Raw genomic sequence first — 25,753 nt, 5'->3', positions numbered from 1 at the left:
TGAGTGTTATACAAAAACAATGGATTGTGGATCATCACATCAAAAACTAATGATGTATTGTATGGTGACTAACATAACATAATAAAATTTTAAAAATTAAAAAAAAAAGACACTTCCTTAAGTCTTCTGTGACTTGCAGCTGAATGCCTAATACAATTATTTTTCTGTGAAATAGCTCAGGCATTCTCAAAACTCTTCCCTTTTTCCTTGTCTCTTTTTCCAAATCTACATTCCACAGTAGCTCTCAAACACAGTATATTCCTGCCATCCGAACTGCTCATTAGTCTCTGAATTCTCTCTTCTATCTATCATGGGTCTTTGTAAATGATTCCTCCTCTACCAGTGAAGTCCTTTGTCATCCTTATTCCTCACGAAAAGCTATGTTAGTATAAGCATATTCCATGACTCAGAAAATCCATTTCTAGGGCTAGCCCCCCAAAAAATGCATAGACACCTTCACAAAAAGACAGGTACAAGATTGTTCATAGCAGCATTATTCACGATGACTACACACTGGAAAAAGTGACCATCAGTAGTTGAATGGATAATAAATGTGTGGTATATTTACAGTAACAAAAATGAGCAAACTACAACTCCAGCTATATGCAACAATATGGATAGATCTTACAAATGTAAGTTTTAACATAGTTTTAAAGCAGGAAAACTATAATGTCAGAGAAAGGTAACTGCTGCCCTTGGGGAAAGTAGTGACTGGAAGGAGAGTTACCAGGATGCTGGCAGTGTTCTGTTTCTAATCTATGTGATGGTTACTTGGTTGTGCTCACTTTGTGAAACTACACCAAGTTGTAAATGTGTCATTTATGTACTTCTCTATGTATAATATTTAAATTAAAAGGTTTTAAAAACAAAGTTTACCTATGTCAAAAAGAATCATTAACATAATCATATTTCTTCCATAATGCTTTCTCTGATTTCATTTCAATTTAAACTTTTTTTTATTCTTCCATAGAATTTTGTCTATACCCACCTTATAACTCAAATCCCAGGCTGCTCTGTTTTCAGATGTTGTCATATGTAACTTCCCCTGCCCCCATAAGACTGTGATCTCCCTGAAGGCAAGGTTCACATCTCTGTCATCTCATACAGTAATGTACAAATTAAGTCAGAAACCTCTTTGAAGAGAATATTATATTTTTTAAGATTTATTTATTTATGAGAGAGAGTACACACACAAGAGTGGGGGGCTGGGGGACAGAGGGAGAGAGAGAGAGAAAGTCTTTAGCAGATTCCATGCTGAGCATGGAGCTGATGCTGGGCTTGATGCTATGACCCTGAGATCAAGACCTGAACTGAAACCAAGAGTCAGATGCTTAACCAACTGTGCCACCCAGGTGCCCCTGAAGAGAATTTTAATTCAAAACGGCTTCCTATGAAAAATATATACCAAAGATCAGTTGTTTGTGTTTTTGAGTTTTAATAATCTAATAATACAAAAATTTGAAAATCTGAAGGCAGCTGTAGCATAGAAGATTCATTGGATTAAAAATATAACAACTTCTAAGTCTTCACTTGCTACCCATTTAAACTGTGGAAATTTACACAAACAACTGTGTCTTTCAGATCTGTAGTTTCCTCCTCTGAAATATGGGGAAAACAACATTTACTTCATGGAAGTGCTATGTGTCTCAAGACAGCTGATGCACATGAGTGTTTTCTAAACTCCGAAGCATCATACATACTAGAGGTTTTGTTCTTCATTATCTAGTATTTGTTATTCTTTTTCACATCATAAACAAGGCACACCTGGAAAATTATAATTATTATACCATGCTAGAGTGAAATGAAAGTCTCCTTAGGGCTAGAGGACACTAGTCATGCACACTGTTTAAAAAGCCATCAGTTCGTTAGAATTAAAAATTCTGGCTCAGATGGGATCAAGTCTTTTTGTCTTCTTCCGTGGAGGTCTCCACTGGCAAACTGAGCTCAGTCACAGAAAGTAGACCTGTGAAAGAGACCGTCCCAAGCATCTGAAACCAAATGGGAGCGTCAGCCGTCACATAAAAGCATTCCTGCCACAAACACAAATTCCCAAAACTGAATTTACAATGCTGGGTCTATGCTTCTGTGGACCTTTTGGTGTCACTACAGGGAGAAAAATTTTGCAAGCAGCCTTTACCTATACCTTCTATCTCTAATGAGAATCTGTAAGCAAGTGATCAAAATTTCAGCAGGAAGGAAATACTCATTTCACACACTTCCTTAATCACCCTTTCTAGTGAGGAGGGAGATCCTCATCATTAGTTCATGTATGAATGTAACCTGATTCATGCATTTCCAATGAATTATTTATTTCTTCCCTCCACAATTCCTCCACTCTGATGGAGAGAAGTGTGTGTGTGTGTGTGTGTGTGTGTGTGTGTGTGAACAAGGATAGGATTTGGTGTTCTTTCTCTTAAATTACTGAAATATCCATAGTAGTGCAGGGAGGGTAGAGAAGAAGATGGGCCATCATCTATTACATGAGCAGAAAGTTTGTTGAAATAGTCTCACTTCTTTAATATCTCCTAAAGCATGGTATGCAAAATGATTTTAAGAGACAACCAGAAAAAAAAAAAAAAAGACAACCAGATAAAACCTTTAAAAAATTATGGTTCGGGCCCTGCATGGCTCAGTCAATTAAGTGTCTGACTTTGACTTAGATCATAATCTCAGGGTCCTGGATCAGGCTCCTGGCTAGAGGGGAGTCTGCTTGTCCCTCTGACCCTCCCCCCACTCATTCTCACTCTCTCTCAAATAAATAAATAAAATCTTCTTAAAAATTATGGTTATTTTTAAAAAGCTATTTTTATATTGGGAAAAAACCCCACCATATTAAACTTGTAATTCTGCAGATATAATTGCTACAACAGACTTTTTTAATTTTTTAACTTTTTAATTGACTTTTTTTAAGTGTGTTGATTCAAAGAAAAATTAATAACAGGAACACACAGATGTAGTAAAATTACACAGGAGGTGCATGAATGTCCAGAGTTCAGGCTACTGGGTTAGTTGATATTTGCTCCTTACATATCATTATCTCCTTAAGGAGACTTTCTTCTGAGTTAATTCCAAAAGATTACTCTAATTCACATACAGAATGGTAGAAATAAGAAATGACGCTGTAAGATGAAATTATTTCCAGTAAAGTTGAAAAATAACCAGCTCAACATGTGGCGATGGGGATTACCACGGAAGTGTGAACAGTATAAACACACCTCGGACTATGGGTAGCATGAGTCGAGGGCCACAGTCTCAGTTCTGAGAGTATATGCCCATTAGCACTTTCCCTCCTCGAACCCCAGCTTGCTCTCTATAGAAGGACTAAACTGTCTCTAAGGTTCCTTCCAGCAACATCAACCTATGAGTCAAAGTAGAAAACAATTAACTCTGCATTAGGAGCACAGTGAGCTGTTAAGTATGTCAAATGGACTTCTTATTACCTAAGTGAGTCATAAATTAAATTGTTGCTTCTTCCACTCAGTGTACCCACTTATTCAGAGCTATGTGTTAAAGGGCCTTATTATTTTACAGTGAATTTTATCCCTGAAGGAGGACATGAAGAGGCTCATATTTTCTCTTGTCATTTAGAAGAGATCAAGCTGCACACCAGTGACACTGCTCTGACCTCTTGGATTAGAACAGAATGACTGGACAACATGCACCCAGGGATTTACCTAAAGACTTGAGAATTGACAGGACAAGTTTTGTATTCCTAGGCGCCTTCTGAACTCAACCAAAATCTTTCTGCTGCTTAGGATAACCTACCACTTCTCATCTCTGTCTTCCTCTGTAACCTTCTCCCAGCCTCCATTAGAGCTCAGAAAATTCACTAGCTCTTCCTCATATAGAGTCTCAGATTTGACACAGCATTAGAGCTAGAAAAGACTCCATAGGTCATCTCTTTCTGGTTCATATCAGATGTTTAAATCCCTCTGCAATGCCTCAGCAGTCACACAGCATCTGCCTGTATGGTAACAGCAATTGGAGAGTCATAAGCTGCCAAAGCACTCAGTGTGTGTTCACCACAGTCGTCGTCCCTGTACTTCATGTTCAGCCCAGAGCTGCCTTTCAAACTCAGTCCATCAAACCTGCTTCTACTTCCTTGAAGTCCCTGGAATACTAAATTATATTTCAGTCTTCTGGTCTCTTCTCTGGGTTAAACATCTTTATGGCCTTCATCTGCTCCTAAGAAGTCATGATTTCTAAATCCTATTAATAATCCTGGTCATCATCTACTAGATGTACTCTAATGTATATTATCCCTTTGGAAGCATGTTTTCCACAGCCAGATAGGATCTCCCCCTTTCCACTTCCAAGTGTTTTGTGACCAGCATGGGGTACAATGGTAAAACCTACAGTATTATTCTATTCCCTTTCGCATAATCATGATCCCCAAATTATCCTAATCTCTGAGGAAATCTAATAAAAACAATACTGATCAAAGATAGACACATATATACACATTTTAATCAGCTTCACTTTGCATCACAAATGGTTGTGAGGTATGAATAGTCACTTTTCCAAGATATCTGTGTCATGTAGTGTAAAACTATTATAAAGCTGTTTTTCACAATTCACATAAAAACTATATATGTGTATACACACACACATACACACACACACACAGATCTGTAAGACTTCAACAATCATGAAATACTTTCCACTCATTTGATCTTCATAACTCTAGGACAGAGGCAGGGAAAGATTACAAAAGATTACAAAATTCACATAGTTTATAAATTACAGAGCCTTCAGATTTCAGATCCAATCTCCCTTCACAGTATTATTCACTTTAAATAATCAAGTGTCAGAGCACCTAACTGGGTGCTAAGACTCAATATATTAGGTGTAAATTTTAATGATCCACTTTAACCCAATTTCTTTTACATGCTTGTGCTACATTCGGCTGTTTCATGGCTATTGCTATGTATTCCTACAAGAGAGGAAAGCAAATGGCCATCATTGTTCAGTAAGTAACTATTTGCTTAAAATCTTTTTTTTTTAAAGATTTTATTTATTTATTTGAGAGAGAGAATGAGATAGAGAGAGCATGAGGGGGGGAGGGTCAGAGGGAGAAGCAGACTCCCCGCCGAGCAGGGAGTCCGATGCGGGACTCGATCCCAGGACCCCAGGATCATGACCTGAGCTGAAGGCAGTCGCCTAACCAACTGAGCCACCCAGGCGCCCTATTTGCTTAAAATCGTAATCAAAGTGTTTCTAATCACAAACTGTGAGAACCAGACACTTCCATTCATAGCCCTGTAGAAAAACCACATAGGCTCCAGAAACCATTAGCAGCCTCCAGTCACTAACGCTAATAGCATTCTTAGGAGGAGAAATCCCAAAACAAGAGAAGCCAAAGCTAAGAGATCAAAGATTTATAAAAAGTCAAAATTTAGGGGTGCCTGGGTGTCTCAGTTGGTTAAGTAGCTGACTCTTGATTTTGGCTCAGGTCATGATCTCAGTGTCCTGGGATTGAGCCTCGAATCAGGTTCCACGCTCAGTGGGGAGTCTGCTTGAGGATTCTCTCTCCCTCTCCCTCTGCCCCACGCCCCGCTCATGGGTTCTCTCTCTCTCTCTCTTTCTCTCAAATAAATAAATAAGCCTTTTTAAAAAAATGTCAACATCTGCAGCCTCATCTCTGCCGCTCCAAGTCGATGGATTCTTGACACCACTTAAATACATGGTGTTGCCTAAAACAAAAGTTCCCATATCTGGCTCTATACTACAATTACTGGGGGAGCTTTTTAAAAACATAAGCACATAGGCCTTTCTGGCACTTAGGCAGTCTAGCGTAGAACAATCTGTTTTTGTGGTTGCTGCTGTTGTTGTTATTGTTGTTTTTAAACGAGAGTCTGGTGTGCCTAGAATGTAGCTGTTCCAAGCCTGGAATTTGTTAAAAAGGGGAAGCCACTTCTCTTGTATTATCCCCATCTCTCCTGCAGCAACAGCATTCCTTTTTCTAGTCAGCCCTTCTCATCAGCATGGGCCATAATATTTCTCATAAAAACGGTGTTCCCTGATCCCTCCCACATTCCCTCATTTGCCTATATAACTTTACTGCAAAACTCCTACAAAGATTTTTTTTTATAATCATTGTCTCTATTAACTCTCCTTTTAGTCTCTTGAGCCCATTCCAATCAGACTTTCACACCCATGTCTCCATTGAAACTGCTTGTCCAGGTGAGTGATGACCCCCCACATCTCCCAATCTGAAGATCCATTCTCAGTCTGTTAACTACAGATCTCTCGTCAGCACGTGACCCACCTGGTCCTTCCTTCTTGCCACTTTTTCACTTAATTCCTGTTGTCACACTCCCTGAATTGCCTCCACTCCTCAAGCTTCTCCTTTGGAGTCTCTTCGGTAACATTTACTCCTAAAGGCTAAATATAGGAGACCTTCAGGCTTAGTCCTTAAATCTCTTCTTTTTCATATCAGCACTAACTCCTTATGTGACTGAATACAGTTCTGGGGTTCTAAATACCACCTACATGCTGATGAATCACATTTCATATCTCTGGCCATGGACTCCCCTAAATTTCAGACTTTTATCTTTCTACCTCTATCTTTCTATCTTTCTGCCTCTACTTTAATTCTAGGTCCTATTTAAGGAAAACAGATCATTTGAATCTATCCTTCGAAGCAGTTCTGCCCTTCTTTTTGCCCAGCTCAATCAAAGATCTCTCTCTTTGCCTAGTTGCTCAAGCATAATTACTTGAGCCACTTTGGACTTCTCTTTTTCTCTCAATCAATTAGCAAATCCTGTCGGCTCTACCTCAAAATATATCCCAAATCAGACCAAGTCTTACCACCTAACACATTATGACTCTATTCCAATCCTCTCACCAGAAATACTGTAATAGCCGCCTAAATAGTCTCCTTGATACAGTCTATTTTCATACTGCAGCCAGAGTGATCTATTTAAAATGTAAATGGCTTATCACACCCCTGTTCAAAACTCTTTCACGACTTCCCATAATCCTCAAAATAAATTCCAAAATATTTGTCACAGCCTACAAGGCCAGAAACAATCTCCTTTCCTACCATTTTTCCTCACTTTGCTCCGGCCACACTGCCCTTCTTGCTCCTCCTAATATATCAAGCCTATTCCTGCTTCAGGACCTTTGCACTTGCTGTTCCTTCCAACTAGAGCAAGTTTTCCCTCAGTACTTGCTCCCTTGAAAAGCCATTCCCTCAGAGAAGACTGCTGTCTCTAAAGAGATCTTCTTTTCACTCCCTATCACCTTAATACATTTATTTTTCTTTATAACACTTGCCACCATCTGACATTTATTATATGCACGCTAGTTGTTTATTTGTTTACTTCTGCACTAGAAAGTAAGCTCTTAAAACAGACATTGTTTTGCTCACCACTAAATCCCCAGAAATTAGAACAGTACCTGGTGAAGAGTAGACCATCGATAAATGACTGAGAGAATGGAGGAAAGAATGAGCAAATTTAGCCTGAAACACATGCTCTTTCTTGGCCCCATGCCTTAGTGCATATTTTCCCCTTTACCCAAAATGCCCTTCCTCATCATTTCCTATGCGATGTGGATGCCTATTTATTCTTCAAAAAGCAACTTGGGTAGCATATTCCCCTAAAGCCTTCCCAGATAAGCCTCCCTGACTACACACACACACACACACACACACACACATACATAAACACACACACACATATCACCGAGCAGAGGGAGCTGCTCTTATCTCTCTCTGCATCCAAGATAAATTGTTCCTACCCTTAGTCTAGCACCTACCTTTAAAGATGTCTTCTTTATATCTTTTTTCTCTTAGATTTTTTTTCTCTTGCCATACTGTGAATTCCTTGGGGCAGGAGTTGCTGTATCTCTATATGCCCCTGCCAAACACATACTAGGAACCCAATTGTGTCTAAAATATGTCTGGTTGCTAGCCCTCACATGAGTTTTTACTATTTCTTCCTGCCTGTGCTAAGTTATTTTTATTAGAAGCTGCTGTTCATTAATGTGATTAATACACCTAAAAGTAGCTCATTTGTCCTCTCTGCCTCAGAGACAAAAGTGCCTGTAAATCCCAGGAATTAAACTCTAATATAGTTTAGATTTGCTCACCATTGACTGAGAACTAAGTGATGCAAGCCTTCAATAATAGGACTTTGCCGGCATGTTGGAGAACATTTCCACACCCTTTGCAAGACTCTAGTCATTAATCATCAGCAAAAAGAATGTAAAGGAAGCTTAAATCAACAAAATGCCCTAACCTTTATCATGTTGTCCCACTTCACAATGCAGAAGGAAAAGGTTCGATACCATTGTTGGGAATAGCATCCTCTTCAAGCAGCATTATAATGGGGTACACCACAAAACTTTGTGTGTAACAAGATGTGATAGCTGTTGGAAGATATGATTCTTATTCCAAAGAAGCTATAAATTTCATGTTGATAAAACTGGCTTCTACCAAGTTTCTTCTGTTTTTCCAAGACTATATAAAATGGAGCTTTATTTTATCTGCAATATAGCCTTGTGTCATAAATGCATCAAACATAATAACCATAGTAATAATAAATAAGTTATATCTGTATTATGCCCTTTAGATTTTGCCACTTTGCATGCATACTGTTTCATCTGACCTTCAGACGCTGCTTTGATGGAGGCAAGAATGATTATACACACCTTACAGATGAGTATTTTGAGGGTCACAGAGGTTAAAAAAAAAAAAAAAAACTTGCCTAAGGTCAAGAAATGAGTGAATGAAAGAAAGAGACTCCAAATTAGCATCTAAATCCTGAGTATACTAAGAGTATAGCTTCCAAAGATCCAGCCACTTTACACAGACATGGGGCTCTGAACAACTGCCTCAAGTTTGCTGGGCCTGTTTCCTCATTGGCCACATAAAAGTGTGTATCCAATTCCTACAGTTGTTGCTGAGACCCGAATATCCTGATTCTACATTTTGAATAACTTATGCTCCGTGCATAACGTAATAATTGGTCCCTTCTCATTAGAAGATTACAACACAGGAATTGTTTGTTTCCTAATATCTGTGTTGTTAGAATGACAGCAAGGTTCATTAGGGTCGTGAAATCTGGTCATGCCAAAAAGCTTCGTGAGGTGGGGAGAGCAATCAAAACAAAGCCTCATTTCAGTTTCAATGTATGCCTTAGAAATGCCCTTCCATCTTTTTGAGAAAGCTGGTTCTTTTCAGCTAGGAGGAAGGTGCTAAGGAGGCCCAGGTGGCTCGGGAAGTAGCGCTGACATAGATCTGAGGTCACGGGACAATCTCAGCTCCATCTAGTCTTTCACTTGTTTTTCTCTGAAACCTCCAGAGGGATGTGCTTCAGTGGCAAGTGCTCATTCTACATCCAGCTCAACCAGGAGCCACTCCCTCTTAGTTCAAAAGGTGAGATGACAGGGTGCCTGGGTGGCTCAGTTGATTAAGCGACTGCCTTCGGCTCAGGTCATGATCCTGGAGTCCTGGGATCAAGTCCCGCATCGGGCTCCCTGCTCAGCAGGGAGTCTGCTTCTCCCTCTGACCCTCCCCCCTCTCATGTGCTCTCTGTCTCTCATTCTCTCTCAAATAAATAAATAAAATCTTAAAAAAAAAAAAAAGGTGAGATGACAAAGCTCAGCTACTTATAATTCTGGAGAGAGCAGAGGGGAGGGTGTAGCTTACAACCACAGGGAAATGGAACTGGACTTCACACCATTCTCAGTTGTCCCTGCAGCCCCACTGATACAATGAAACCACCCTCCCAAGTGATAAGGCAATTCTTCAGCAGACGCCGCGCAATCCTTTGATGACAGCCCACTGTGCAGCTGCTGCCATCAGAAGATGATTATTATCTTACTGACTCACTAAATTCTCCAGCTTAGGTGCACTTCCCCTTCAGCCCCACTCAACGCCCAATTACCTCTGACAGGAAGCCAGCCCTGGACACAGGTTTTTTTTCTAGTTAGCATGGTGCCGGATGTAAAAAATCAGGGAATATTAGCCAAGCAAGGCTACTCCTCTTACTATGAGTCAATACACAGTCCCAAAGAAACATATAGATAAGAAAATACTTACAGGGCACTCAATGTCCGACTATTCTAAAAGCTTCATCTATACTAATTCATTTTACTCCTCATCACATCTCTATAAAGTATGGGTTATTGTTAGTACCAATTTACACAGGAGGACACTGAAGCCCTGGGGGGTGGGGCGGGCAGTGAAGAAACGTGTCCAAAGTCACAGGACTGGTAAGTCTGAGTCACGTCAAACTCAGGCAATGTCGCTCCACAGTCTGCTCTCAGCTACTCCAGGAGACTCCCCCACACCACGCTATATGTTTCTGAGCTTGATAAATTTGTATTAACAGAGGTGAATTTCAAAAACAAAAAACGGAGTGAAAAAATAAGATGCACAGAGGTAAGTACAGTTCAAGACCATTTATATAAATTTTAGAAACCCTCAAAACAATATCATACATGATATATATTAAGAATATAAATCCATGGACTGGAGGGACACATACTGAAGTCATTTTAGTTTCACACCTGAAAGAGGAAGACACTCTGGAATGGAGCTAGGGACAATTCTAAGAAATTTTAGTTTTATCAATAATAATTTGACCTCTTTATTTTAAAAAAATCTGAAATACATAAGGCATAATGTGAACAATTTGTTCATTCTGATCATAGGTATATTAATGTGTGTTATATTAATCTCTGGTCATTTCTGTATTTTCACTTTAAAAACAAATTATATATATTTTCTCCCCTATTTCTTCTTGTGTCCTCCCAAACTCCAAAGCCATCAATATCATTTCCAGTTGAGGTAACGGAATCCATAGTGGACTGTGTTTTAGAAAACAAAATTGTAATGATGATTCATCCAGGTCTAGTTGCCTAATGTTAACTACGGCTACATATTTCCAGTTTAAAGTGATAAAAACAAATTAACAACCACTCTATTCAACTAGAACTTGAACTGAGCACATATAAACAATCGAATCAGCAAATAGTAATTATCAGAGAAGATAACCGAAAAACAAAAAACACTGGGGAGAATTTATCTCTGCCACAACCATACCAGTCCCTTCTAGAATAATGACAATGGTAACTAAGAATGACCCACTATAGACACTGTTAATAATTGGGATTATTTATGCTCATGTACTGTCTCCCTTATCAAAGTATGAGTTATCTCAGAATAGGATTCATGCAGGGTGCCTGGGTGGCTCAGTCAGCTGGGCATCTGCCTTCGGCCCAGGTCATGATCCTGAAGTCCTAGGATCAAATCCCGCATCGGGCTCCCTGCTCAGCGGAGTCTGCTTCTCCCTTTGCCCCTCACCCCGCTCGTGCTCTCTCGCTCTCTCTCTCTCTCACTCTCTCTCTCTCTCACTCTCTCACTCTCTCTATAGCCCTCTCAAATAAATAAACAAAATCTTTAAAAAAAAATAGGGTTCATGCAGGTCCACTGCTTGGCTCATAATGTGGGTCTCTGTAAAGGCTGGCTGAATCAATATATAAATGAAGTGATGTTCCATAATGTCTTTGCTCTGACCAACCTAAAATCTTCAACTCTTTAAGCAAAAGGGTAGGCAATGAGGCTGAATATTAAAATTCTTATACCTAGATGGATAACATTTTGGGAGAGAGTAATTTTTGCCAAATCGGATAAAAATTAGAATTTCCCTTTATCATAGAAACTCCTCTATTTTCAGAGGGACTACCTTTCCAGGCTTTCTCATTATACCAATGTGAGTCAGTTTCCTAGCTTCTATGCTATAAAATATCTCCAACCATTAAAGCAGATTTTCCCATCTAAATATTTTGTTCAGTAACTTAGATTTGAGATATTTTGAGCAGAACCAAGTTCACACAGAATTTTTCCGTACATTTAGGCTTCTGTATTGGAAAATCCTTGTTTAATCTCAGAAGGCTTGTCTTATTTGTCCCAAGAATTTGTGGAAGAGATCATGCGAAGAAGAGAATGCCAGGACTAAACTCTTCTACAAGATACTTTGAGAGAAAGATGGAGGGAAGGGGTACGTGCACCCCGATGTTTATAGCAGCAATGTCCACAACAGCCAAACTGTGGAAAGAGCCAAGATGTCCATCGACAGATGAATGGATAAAGAAGATATGGTATATATATACAATGGAATATTATGCAGCCATCAAAAAGAATGAAATCTTGCCATTAGCAACAACATAGTAAGAACTGGAGGGTATTATGCTGAGCAAAATAAGTCAATCAGAGAAAGACATGTATCATATGACCTCACTGATATGAGGAATTCTTAATCTCAGGAAACAAACTAAGGGTTGCTGGAGTGGTGGGGGGTGGGAGGGATGGGGTGGCTGGGTAATAGACACTGGGAAGGGTATGTGCTATGGTGAGCACTGTGAATTGTGCAAGACTGTTGAATCACAGATCTGTACCTCTGAAACAAATAATACATTATATGTTAAAAAAAAAAAAAGAAGAAGAAGAAGAAGAAGCTAGAAGGAGGGGAAGAATGAAGGGGGGGATATCGGAGGGGGAGACTAACCATGAGAGACTATGGATTCTGAAAAACAAACCGAGGGTTCTAGAGGGGAGGGGGGTGGGAGGATGGGTTAGCCTGGTGGTGGGTATTGAGGAGGGCACATTCTGCATGGAGCACTGGGTGTTATGCACAAACAATGAATCATGGAACACTTCATCTAAAACTAATGATGTAATGTATGGGGATTAACATGAGAATAAAAAAATAAAATAAATAAAAAAAACTAATGATGTAATGTATGGTGATTAACATAACATAATAATTAATAAATAAATAAATAAATAAATAAATAAATAAATAAATAAATGCCTATTAAATGTTCAGCTATAAAAGTGAAAAAAATAAAAAAAGAAAGAAAGAAAGATGGAGGAAAGGTGCAATGCTACCCGGGTCATACGCTTAGCATTCCTCATCCGGTAGTATTTAAAATGGAATAACACCCAGTGCTCCATGCAGTACATGCCATCCTTAATACCCATCACTGGGCTACTGAGTGTTATACAAAAACAGTGAATCATGGATCACTACATCAAAAACTAATGATGTTTTGTATGGTGACTAACATTAATAAAATAAAATTAAATTTTAAAAAATAAAATGGAATAACACAAACATTTAGAAATGTACTGACAACTACCATGATTGCTTTTTCTAAACCAGGAGTGATCAGACCATACTCTGTGCTGGGAGTGACTGTTTCTCCCAAAGGGCATGGATGCTCTATTTCCAGTCATCCTGCGATGGGAAAAACAATGAACCTTGGAATGGGAATGGGGATAACCTCACTGTCTCTCTGGAACCTGAAGCAGCAGTTCCTAATTCTGGGGGAAACAAAGAACATCCAATATGCAGAAATAGGCTGGAGTTAAAGAGGGATGACCGGGAGGTTCTCTTAGAGAAGGACATGACCTATGCCCTCAAAGGCAGTGACAGCTCATATCTGTCTTTACATTTTCCATTTTTCTGCACTATTATACACCTCTGCTTTCTGCAGGCATTCAGCATATTATTCTGAAACCCCACAGTCTGGTTTTCCTTAAGACTCAAAGAGGAGAATGGCAAAGCTCTTGCATCCCAGGACAGACTTGTGGAATGTGTAAATACTCTTTTAGTATTTCCTAGAAATTACTTGGCAAGAGAAAACACAGCCAAGGAATGGAAAGTCAGCAATCTACTGAATGACACCTGCTGTCAGGACTTGAAAATCAAAGTTAATTTATGTTTTAGTCCTGAGCAATTCAGGAAGTCTTTCAGTTACATTGATCCTACAATATTAAAATTTAACATAACTTTTGTTACCTCCTGTCTTGATAGTCTAAATAATCTATGTACACAAGAGAGAATTAAAACTTGAGTATTATGAACAATTAAGAAAAAAGTTAGTGCTCCTATGATTAATTCCAGAAATTCAGTTATCAAAAGTCACTTAGAAGAGTATCATCCAAATTACCTGTTACAGCCAAATTACTCCATTAATACCGTTTTACATTTGTTTCTATCAATGAAATAAAATTCAGAATTATTCTTAATGCTGTGGATATTATGGTGATTATTTGCTTTAAGGAAAAAAATAGAGATCTTCACAAATGAAATTGGCTAGATACAGATTCTTATTGCTTTTTACCAGAAAAAAAGCCCTGTCTTAAACAACAAAGAAAAGCTAACTAAACATACAGACCAAAATTTTAAATATATCCTAAAATTTAGAATGCTGCACATATTTTTTTTTCTACATTAAGAGAAAGAATGAGATGGGATAAATCACACACTAACTGCATGCATTTGGTATTTTATCCCACCACAAGGGATGAAAGACAAGAAAAAAGAAGAGCAGAAAACCCTACACACTATGTGCTCAGGATTTCACAGGCTAAGAACCTTACAGACACGAATGCACTTAATCTTCAGAACAACCCATTAAGTCCCATTTTACTATGAGGCACAGGGAGATCAAGAAGTTAGCTCACGGTCACACAAAGCCAGGAGAATATTATATTGTTAGAAGTGTAAGTTACTGGAGAACAACATACCAATACCTTAAAAATGATTGTGCCTTTGAAAGTTACACACTATAGAAGTAAAACTTTGTTCCCACTTCACACGCTTACTTTTTGGTCCACAAAAGAGCCACTTCTGCTTTTTCCAACATATGGGAAGAGAGTCTCTGCTCTTCCATCCACCCTTCTCACTCTTTTCCAAGAAAACTTATCTGATTGATGAAATTGGGGAGAAAAAAATGGGGCAGGTGAAACTTAGCTTGTTGTGGGTTCCTCCCTCCTCTCTCTCTCTATCTCTGTGGATCTGCCTGCCCATGGCTGGACACACTCTGAGCTGCTGGATAGGCACAAGTAGGTCAGGACCCAGATGTGCCTTAGAGGTAGGTATAAAGCCCAAATCTCTCTGATTCCACTGTGAGGCTCAACAGAGGCAAGGTTGGATTTCTCAGCAGGTGGACCTGCTCTACAAACCCAAAGCTTCCCTCTGGTGACTTGCATTTCAAGATTTAGTTTTGTGGGGGAAAGGTATTAAATCCAATTTTGACCAATCTCTAAGCCAGTAAGTACTCCAGCAATCCAGTAAGAAAGCAGATATGTTTAATAGCTATCTGTTTGATAACTTTGTCTATTTTTTCAATTGTTTTGAATTTAAGATTAAGAAAGGAGGTAACAAGGAGGAGGAGAAAGAAGAGTTATTATGAATACCATCTCCTAAGCCCACCACACACAAAGATCTCTACACAAGGGTATTTGTCAAAAAAATTAAATGATAAAATTTAAAGGCATAGAAAAATGGATGTAATGTAAATGTCCAACAACAGCAGGTAAATAGCACAGACATGTGATGTCAATCAATAAAATAATTTAAATCATGTTTAGAAGAATATTTTGTAAAATGACGTATCTATTGGTATTTTTAATAAAGATAAGTAAAAAAGAAAAAGAAAAAAACAAATGGTCCACAATTTCCCATCCAGCTATATCCTGAGATATATACATATATATGTCAATATGTACAAATCATTAGAAACAATACAGAAACACACAAAGCTAAAAAAGAAGAAACCTCCTTTTTTACTTCCCTAAAAGTTTCTCTTCCCAACTAACCACTATTAACAGCTTCTTATAATTCCTTCTGGAAAAAAAAGTATCTTCCAAATATTTCAATATGAGAATCTATTTCCAAATTTAGAGTAGTTGTTTAAGATCACAGGAGAAGAAACAAAGCATAAAATTCTCATGTGATAACTTTTGTTTTAAAAATTCACACAAAAAGAATGAAAGGGATTATACTGGGGTTGTGATTTTGATTTTCTTCCTTTTTTGAGATTTTACATTTTCAAAGCTTACTGCTGTGAACAGGAAACTCTATAACCTGAAATAAATACCATTACTTTTATTATAAAAGGAACACATTTTCAGAATTCAAATAATATAGAAATATGTAATGCATAAAACAAGTGTCTACCATCAAACTCCCTAAAGGTAATTGACATTAACTATTTGGAATGAATTTAATCAGATACACACACACACACACACACACACAGTCACATAAATAGACACATACACACAATCACATAAGAGAGAAAATAAATAAATATATATAGACATATAAATCTTCACCTGGATAAGTCTTAGTTTCCTAATCTGTATGATATAACTATAAAGAGGAATCCTGCCTAACACACAGTGAAGTTTGGGAGCCAAAAGGCCAAAAGTCATTATTGATATCCTCCATTTTCTTACTGTGGCAGTTTTAGAAAATGCAGCACCAACTTTTCTCTCTGCTTCTCACCATTTCCAGGTCATCCTCATGCTGTCTGCGAATACAGGTCTGTCACCAGATTGTCACAGAACACTGTTGCCTGGAATTCATGATCTCAATTAATCTTCTGGCTTTGGCCTTTGGGTAGCTACATGAACTATCTCCAGTCAATGAGTTACATACTGAATGCTCCAACAGATTGTGGGCAAGGAGTTCAACACTATCATTTTGAAAGTGGCTTCATACAGATTTGAACTATGCTATCTACTCACAAGTTCCTTAGTGCCAAGGTCAGACACTGAGCCAACATGGCGATTCACGGATTCTCAAGTTGCTCCAAGTCAAGCAAATAATTAGTGCTTTTGAGAACCATTCAGCTAGCAACAACACCCCTCCCCTCAAAAAAGAGATTCATTTTGTGCCACTAAGTTTTATTTAAAGACCATGCAATCGAATCCCAGCTGGCTTCATTGAAGCAGCAACGTAAGCAATCAGTGACACCAACTGCAATGCTATCGTTTCTATAAACAGTAATGAGTGGAGGGGGTAGGACAGTCCTAGAAGCTTATGTATCAACAAGAAAGATCATTACAGCAAGAGAGATTGTCTTGGCAGATTCACAGCATCTTTCTGATTGGCACCCTAGGAAATGCAAATGCCCCGCAACGTTTAATGGCTTAGAAGAAATATTCGGACGTGGCATTCCTAACATTATACAATGAGAATAACATGACCTGAAGATAGCAATTTCATACACTAAGTAGTACAAAGGAAAGCTTCATCATTCTAAAATATTCCATAGAAACTGAAAAAATAGATCCATAAGTACTCCCTGGATGTCCCTTTCTATCTCTGATACCAGAGAAGAGAACTTGCTTTCTTAGAAGCTGGTGTATTGTACCAGGCTGCAAATAAATGGATTCATGTTGAAGTAGGGACAGAGGAGATATATAACATAGATAACTCAGCAGGATATCTGAATATGAACAAGGCTGGGTAGGCTTGAATTGAGTTGTAGGGTAATTACTTTTGAAAAAAAATGCTTTTATTATATCTGTAGCTTATTTTTATATGAACACATTCTTCAGGCAAAATATCCAGAAATACTACTTTCCATTAGAGCCCCCATCTGCCCCATGCCAGTGCTACATTTTGAACTTCTAAATGCTTTTCAAGTTCAGGGAGATTAACATGAATCCTGAGCAGAATTAATTTTTCCTTCCATGCAGTGATTTTACCATAGAGCATTAACTCAGATAAGAGGTTGCTAAACTGAAACAGACTGAGGCTCCCTGGCACCCCACTTTGGGCACATATCATATCCTGCCTAGTAGCATACTTCTTGCTTGTGTATTTATATACTTCATCTTACTGGGTCTCCAGTGCGTAACACAGAATCATGCATGCAATCAGTACTTAAGGACTGTTTGCTAAATTGAAAAAGGGTAACCCCTGAAGTCATAGACATGTTTAACTTTCTATCCTAAGATGCAGAAGGAAGAGGGGGTGAACAACTGTCAAGGGCTAGTTGGTGGGGTGCCTGCATGGTTCAGTCGTTAAGCGTCTGCCTTCGGCTCAGGTCATGATCCCAGGGTCCTGGGATTGAGCCCTGCATTAGGCTCCCTGCTCTGTGGGAAGCCTGCCTCTCCCTCTCCCACTCCCCCTGCTTGTGTTCCCTCTCTCGCTGTGTCTCTCTCTGTCAAATAAATAAATAAAGTCTTTTTAAAAAAGAGGGGGGGGCTAGTTGGCATGACTCAAGTATCCTGGGCTTTGGAAAAAGTCTGGCTTCCCTCCTCTCTTTTGCTGTACTTAACCTGGAGCCAGGCAAATGGATTGCTGGTCCCGGCCCCAGATGAGAGCATTCAGCCCAATCTCTTCACCATAGAGTACTGCCCTGGTTTTTTCCCATGCACACAGCTCTCAGTTGATAAGCTGCAAGAGGAAAAACAATTTTATTTGCATTTCTCCTTGTCTGGCAAAACTGCAGTAGAGATGCGAGCTGCCATGTTGTCTCTGTTTTTCAAGTATTGTAGCTAGGTCTCCCTTTTCAGGATATGCTTGAGGGCATCAAAAGGTAGTTTCTACATTTCAGGGTATATAGAAAGGAGCACTGACATTCTTAGGACCCTTGAAATTAAATTACAACTTTGAAAGAATATTCTCAAACATCAGTGGAACTTCATTACTTCATTCTTATTTTGGGGGGAAAGATAAATATCATTTAAGAAACAAGGACCTGCTAGGCTCCAGACATGCTAACTTATAAGAAGAAGGATGACAAAACCACATACCTTGGGATGCTAAACTAATTACTCAAAGATTTCAAAAGAAATCCAATACATCTATTGGTTATATCCTACAGATGAGATCATACAGAAACTGAAGGGTTTGGCTAGAAAGAACCTTAAACAGAGTCCAATAATCTACCAATTAAATTGTATTATTTTAAACTGTTCTGCCCTACTATATCAATCAGGATAGGCCAGATAACAAATAGTCTTAAAAATCTAAGCTACTTATTAAAAGACTTTAACTTTTCATTTGTGCTGTCCATCATAGGTCACATAGTAGGGCTACTACAGATACTCAGGGACAGAGGCTGATGGAGCAACCACTACTGTGAACATCATCAGAAGGTAAGAGCCTGAGGTGAGTTGTGCTCTGGCTGTTAGAGCTTCCACATGGAAGTGAGGTGTGTCACTTCTGCCCATATTTCATTTGCTCATGCAAGTCACGTGGCCACACCTAATTTCAAGGGAATGGGGTAATGCCATCCTACAATGTGCCCAAGAGGAAAACCCAAAATACTCGGTGAAAAGTGGTAACACCTACTATATTTGCACATGGTAGGCACTTAGCAAATTGCTTTTTAAAAGTATATAAGTAACAAATGAATTAATAACAAGAACTAACTTGAATTTTCTGACATTAACACTGAAAATTTCATGTAAAACAATAAAAATCCCTTTGAAAATGAAAGCCATAAGAAAGTGATAGATATTTTGTGTGTTGCCTAATTCTTATTCATTGGAGCAACATTGAAATAGTGAAGAATTTTAAGATTATGACATAAAAGCAGCTCAAAGAGTCTACAACAAAGATAATTGCCATGTATAAATCATCAATTATTCTTTAATGAAGTTTCCCAAGATTAGATAAATGAAGGCAGTTACACAATGAAATCACCCATGTTTCAAAATTAAAATGACGTGAACAACTGAGTATAAGGTTTCAAAAGGTAAATTTTGTCATTTGCTTTTTGATGAAATGGATGTCTAAAGATTGAATTTGAATCTAAAATATCCTCAATTTATAAATACTTTATTTTCATTTGTCCCAATTTGGGATATTACTTACATCCTTGAAGAAAAAGAAAGGAGATTAAAGGACTCTACACTCAGAAGTAAAGCAGAGGGGCGCCTGGGTGGCTCAGTCATTAAGCGTCTGCCTTCAGCTCAGGTCCTGATCCTAGGGTCTTGAGATTGAGGCCCACATCAGGCTCTCTGCTCAGTGGGAAGCCTGCTTCTCCCTCTCCCACTCCCCCTGCTTGTGTTCCCTCTCTCGCTGTCTCTCTCTCTGTCAAATAAATAAATAAAATTAAAAAAAAAAAAAAGAAAAAAAGAAGTAAAGCAGAGAGGAGTTGAAAACAACTGTGTAATGCTATCTTTGTAGAGGATCCCTTCTTGGGAAATGGGCTTAAAGCAACAACCACTTTGCAACCAAATTCTTTCTTGGATCACTTGACTATCTTGTAGAGTAGTTAAAGCCTAAATCCTTTAGGCACACACTAGCTGATGCAAACTGACTATAAGTTGGCAATTTTAATTTAGATGGTAGTTTTGTACTTGAAAGTAAGAGTGTGACTGGTTTTAGTTGTGTGTGTTCATTAAGATTGATAAATTATTTTGGCCTGGAGTGTTTCAAGGCCACATCAAGGCAACTTGATGTGATTGTACAAGTCAATCTCTAGACATTTGGTAATCCTCCATGCTACCGGGCTGAGCAACCCCCAATTGACTGAATATCACAGGAGAGTTAATGATTGTACACAGAAGGAGGAGAGCGCAATGGCTGGTTTTCTGGAATCACTTAGGGTGGTAAGAGAAGCACAGTGCTTCCCCTCTCTCCTTGTACATGTATGCACACACAGAGGCATGCACACTTATGTTACTACTATTGTAGGGACCCACTACCAAAAGTGCTGCCATCCTCTGTCAGTTTAATATCAAAGGCAACTTTCTCCGGAGCCTGGGCATTAGGACAAGAATCCCTCTTTTACTGGTCTTTCCTACCAAAGTGATGAGAAACCTATAACCTTAACACCCTTCTTTAATAGAAATGCTTCTGCTTTCCTCCCAGCTAGATCTTGAGAAGAAAGGGAGCAATCATTAAAGCTATTGTTTTAATCTCTACTCTTCTTCGATTTATGTTTCTTTGTAAAGGTCCCAAATCTAGAGAAAAATGAACTTGCTTCAATCTCCCTTTGAACCAATAACTTAGCATATTCCAGGTTAGTAGAAGAGTCATATACTCTGAGGAGAATTGTTTAGAATTTTAAACTTCTTAACTTTCTTTCAGTAGATAGGCTCCACATGTGTAGAAAAAAAAAATATTCATTTTGAGATATGGGAAAAAAAAGAAAGAGGATCATAAGATACCACAAAATAGCCATAAACAACCCACTTAACCTTGTCCTAGATTTTTTTTTAAGATTTATTTATTTATTTGAGAGAGAGAGAGAGAACAGAGGCAGGCAGGAGGAGGAGCAGAGAGAAAGAATCTCAAGCAGACTCTGCACTGAATGGGGAGCTGACATGGGGCTCCATCCCAGGACCCTGAAATCATGACCTGAGCGGAAATGAAGAGTAGGCCAGCCTCTTAACCAACTGAGCCACCCAGGTGCCCCTAAGATTGTTTTGTATTTGACAGCTCATGCTATCTCCATTCCCACTGAAATACAAAGGATTTATAGACTAATATAGTGGATAAATTAGATAAGGTATTAATATTTGATATTGTAGAGGAAAGACAGGAACAATAAAACATTTTATTTATACTAAGAAGCTCAAACGTTAGTGATTATTTGGCATTTGTTTAACTCCATTTATTTAATAAAACCTAAAGAAAATATTGAAATGCTTACCAATTACAAAAATTCAGCAATCCATTAGAAGAAGCTCAACTTCTTAAAACAATTATTCACTTCTCCCCTGTAGCCCTTATTTCCCTCAAATGTAAAATAATGGGGAAGAAGCGCTGGTATAACATCCTAACACAGTTCAAAATATTATTATATTTCTCTTTAGGTAAGTTGAAAAAATTTAAAATTGAGCATTCCAGCTCTATTCTTAAAAATTTGCTCCATGACAATGTATCCGATGTCTTCACCTCATTTTGTATTCACACACTGGGAATAACAACATTTCACGCAGAATTGCTGTGATGTCAAGATAAACTCAAAGTGGGTGAAAGACCTCAATGTGAGACAGGAATCCATCAAAATCCTAGAGGAGAACATAGGCAGTAACCTCTTTGACATCGGCCACAGCAACTTCTTTCAAGATACATCTCCAAAAGCTAGTGAAACAAAAGCAAAAATGAACTTTTGGGACTTCATCAAGATAAAAAGCTTCTGCACAGCAAAGGAAACAGTCAACAAAACTAAAAGACAACCGACAGAATGGGAGAAGATATTTGCAAATGACACTACAGATAAAGGGCTGGTATCCAAGATCTATAAAGAACTTCTCAAACTCAACACCCAAAAAACAAATAATCAAGTCAAAAAGTGGGCAGAAGAGATGAACAGACACTTCTCTGAAGAAGACATACAAATGGCTAACAGACACATGGAAAAATGTTCATCATCATTAGCCATCAGGGAAATCCAAATCAAAACCACACTGAGATACCACCTTACACCAGTTAGAATGGCCAAAATGGACAGGGAAAGAAACAACAAATGTTGGAGAGGTTGTGGAGAAAGGGGAACCCTCTTACACTGTTGGTGGGAATGCAAGTTGGTACAGCCACTTTGGAAAACAGTGTGGAGGTTCCTCAAAAATTTAAAAATAGAGCTACCCTATGACCCAGCAATTGCACTACTGGGTATTTACCCCAAAGACACAGATGTAGTGAAAAGAAGGGCCATATGCACCCCAATGTTCATAGCAGCAATGTCCGCAATAGCCAAACTGTGGAAAGAGCCGAGATGCCCTTCAACAGATGAATGGACAAAGAAGATGTGGTCCATATATACAATGGAATATACTCAGCCATCAGAAAAGATGAATACCCAACTTTTACATCAACATGGATGGGACTGGAGGAGATTATGCTAAGTGAAATAAATCAAGCAGAGAAAGTCAATTATCATATGGTTTCACTTATTTGTGGAACATAAGGAATAGCATGGAGGACATTAGGAGAAGGAAGGGAAAAATGGGCGGGGGAAACTGGAGGGAGAGATGAGCCATGGGAGACTGTGGACCTGAGAAATAAACAGGGTTTTGGAGGGGAGGGGGGAGGGGGGAGAGGGGAGGGGGAGGGGGATTGGTTAGCCCGGTGATGGGTATTAAGGAGGGCACATATTGGGTGGAGCACTGGGTGTTATACGAAAACAATGGATCGTGGGTCACTACATCAAAAACTAATGATGTATTGTATGGTGACTAACATAACATAATAAAATTAAAAAAAAAAAAGAATTGCTGTGATGTCATGCTAATGGTACAAGTCACATAAATGAAATCATGTTAAAATGGAACACAATAATAATAATATCTAAAATATACTGAGCACATTATATATGGAAGACTCAAAGTTCTTAGACTGATGCCTGGTATATAGTTAGAGCTCAAAGTATCTTTAGCTATTACCAATTCATTTCATCTTTACCACAACGTATGAGGTAAGTACTATTACCATAGCAATTAACATGTATGAATAAATTGAGGAACAGCAAGGTCATGTATGTTATCCAAGATCATAAGCTAAGGAAGGCCACAATCAAACAAAAGCAATATAGTGCCCAGAAATAATCTCTTAGTAATTCTGTATAATACCTCTGGCTGTGAAAGGGTGTGAGGGAACCTTCACCTTCACTACTTGTGACCATACCATTTTACAAGATTTCCCCTAGAGTGATCATCCTCTAAAATACCAACTGACACACTAAATAAAAAAGCATATATAAAAATAAAGTACAACAGTTTTCAAGGGATTACATGTTAAATCTAGGATTAAATAAGATATAAGAACCAGGCTAGAGCTATTATTTCTACTTTTTTCAGATAAAAATGCTGAATTTAAAAGATTCTTAGTAATTTTATTGAGACTCCTTTATAACTAGGTCTTCTGACTCTAAGTCCCATGATTTTGCAACAACCTATCCTTCCTCATCACATATAACTTCTATTTGGATTTGTTACTATACGAGAGACTGACTCTGCATGTAAATTAATGTGCTACCTAATTTTACATGAGGTAGAGCCCTATCTTTATTACACACCGTACATACTTAAACTTTTTCCACATCTAGGAAACATATATCCAACTTGCAATATATTCATGTTTTATTTAATGTAGACAAGGAAAATTGAAGTAACATCAACATACATCTCAAATGGCTTTCTGAGATATGTATTTTCAAAATACAAAACCTCAACATCAAACATATTAATCTAGAATACAGCAGTTGGATATCTTTTAGCACTTATAAATATGGTGGCAAAAAAGGACTGTGTAAATAATCTTATGAATTGAACAAAAGTAAAAATGAAAGATCTCATTGCTGATTTATTTCAAAAGTGTATTCTTGTATTTCACATAGAGTTAAATTACCTAATTAGTTTTTTTTAAATAGTTCTACTTTTCATTTAGAGTGGTGAGTAATCAGAAAGTCAAAGTTTTAGAAAAAATGAATGTAATCTATATATATTCTAATCTTTCCAAATATATTCTTCATAGCTCTAGAACAGGGTGAAAATAGGTATGTAACCAAATGAATCAGATCCCCCAGAATAGTATATGAAGTTTTAAACATGAAACCTATTATAATATCATTAAAATATTGATTATTAAAGTTACATGCAATTTATGGACAAAAAAATTAGTTTACAAAGAGACACTTACTTAGACATAATAGGGGCACCTCTCCTCTCTCCTCACACCCCCCCTTTTGTAGAGAGAAAACCAAAAGACACAAAAATTGGATTAGCACTTGCAAGGTTAATAGACATAATCACTTTAAAGGATACACCTTAAAAAAAGAGAGAGATGCACAACACAAAGTGGTGAAACAGCACCGCGTACGGCTTCAGCAGAAAAGAATTTCACTTACTTGATTTTAGTTTAGTATTTTTTTTCATTTAAATTTTTAATTTCGCAGGTCATTAAAAGGGTCTGATTTTCTTCCTTTCCCTCACTGGGCCTTTTGAGGGACCTGGTTGGTTAAACCCAGGGCTAACTGGGACTCTCCTGTTTCAGCACCGAGGACAGAAAATGCTTGATCTCCAGGGCAAAGCTATTCTCCGACGAGGGCCAGAAGTCTACCTCTCTGACCAAGCAAGAAAAATAAAAGATACCTGACTCGCCAGCCACCTGTTTAAAAGTCCCCTCTCCTGCCGAACGCACCAGCAACTTCTCAAGAGGAGACACTGAGCAACTCCAAGTCGCACGCCGCCCTCACAAGTCACAAGGAGAGAGCCGCGAAGAAGTGCGAAAGCAGGTCACTGTACAAGCACCCCTCGGAAAGAGACCCGCGATTCCAGTTCAGGCGCTCGGCGAGAGCTAGAGCGTTCTACAAAGCGCAGATGACTTCAAGGATTAGGAAAACAAAACAAAACAAAACAAAACAAAACAACACCACCACAAACACCCTCCAAAGACGGAATCGGCGGCGGGGCCATTCTCTCGCCCCAGTGGGGAAACGCCTTCCTTCTACCACTGACAGAGCAGAATAAAGGAGGGGAGGGAGGCGCAGGGAGCCAGGGGGAGGAAGGGGTGGGTGTATGGGGGCATCCACAGCCTTCGGGTCTGAGGAAAGAACATTTTCTCACCACTTAGGCTGTTGCTGGACCTCAGGCTCCTTCCACAGAGACACTGCAGCATATGCACTCCTTTCTTCAAAGAAAGCTCAAGAATCTTCATGGAGAGGCGCGTGTGTGGGGTCCGTCAACTCCCCGCCCACCTCCGCTAATTGTCCAACCAAAAGGCGGCCTGTCTTCGGCAGCCGGGTCCCGAGTCCATGGTGGGCGCGTCCCAGGTGGACAGGGAGCCGCGCGCGGGGTAGGAGCGCGGCGTGCGCCGCGGCCGGGCAGGCAGAGAGAAGGCAGTGCCGCTCCGCTGGGGGCAGCCCCGGGGGAGCCGGCGGCGCGGCCACACCCCGGTAAGCTCGCACGTCTCTTTGGGACTTCCCGAAGGAAGTGGCAGGGCTGCGGGCGGGAGGGTGAGTGGACGGGCCACGCGGGGGA

At 39.0% G+C, this 25,753-nt stretch overlaps 1 protein-coding gene across 2 annotated transcripts in view; it reads right to left on the bottom strand.

Annotated features, from left to right (window-relative positions):
* FGF12 (fibroblast growth factor 12) overlaps window positions 1-25,753 on the bottom strand; it is a 576,324-nt gene that overhangs the window by 356,376 nt on the left and 194,195 nt on the right. Inside the window, exon 1 of one of the 2 annotated variants that reach the window (XM_064581207.1) lies at window positions 25,340-25,639. The exons of the other annotated variant lie outside the window; for it this stretch is intronic. Within the exon in view, the coding sequence (XP_064437277.1) occupies window positions 25,340-25,430 (91 nt within the window). The 5' untranslated portion in view covers window positions 25,431-25,639. Of the gene's footprint in view, window positions 1-25,339; window positions 25,640-25,753 lie in introns of those variants that run through there. 2 annotated transcript variants of the gene reach the window in all.

This window comes from Mirounga angustirostris, unplaced genomic scaffold (genome assembly GCF_029215605.1).
Source record: "Mirounga angustirostris isolate CCGP_5_RB_7025 unplaced genomic scaffold, mMirAng1.0.hap1 SCAF_1, whole genome shotgun sequence".
Classification (NCBI taxonomy): domain Eukaryota; kingdom Metazoa; phylum Chordata; class Mammalia; order Carnivora; family Phocidae; genus Mirounga; species Mirounga angustirostris.
Note: the sequence above shows the minus strand (reverse complement) of the source record. Positions and strands in the feature narration are given on the sequence as shown.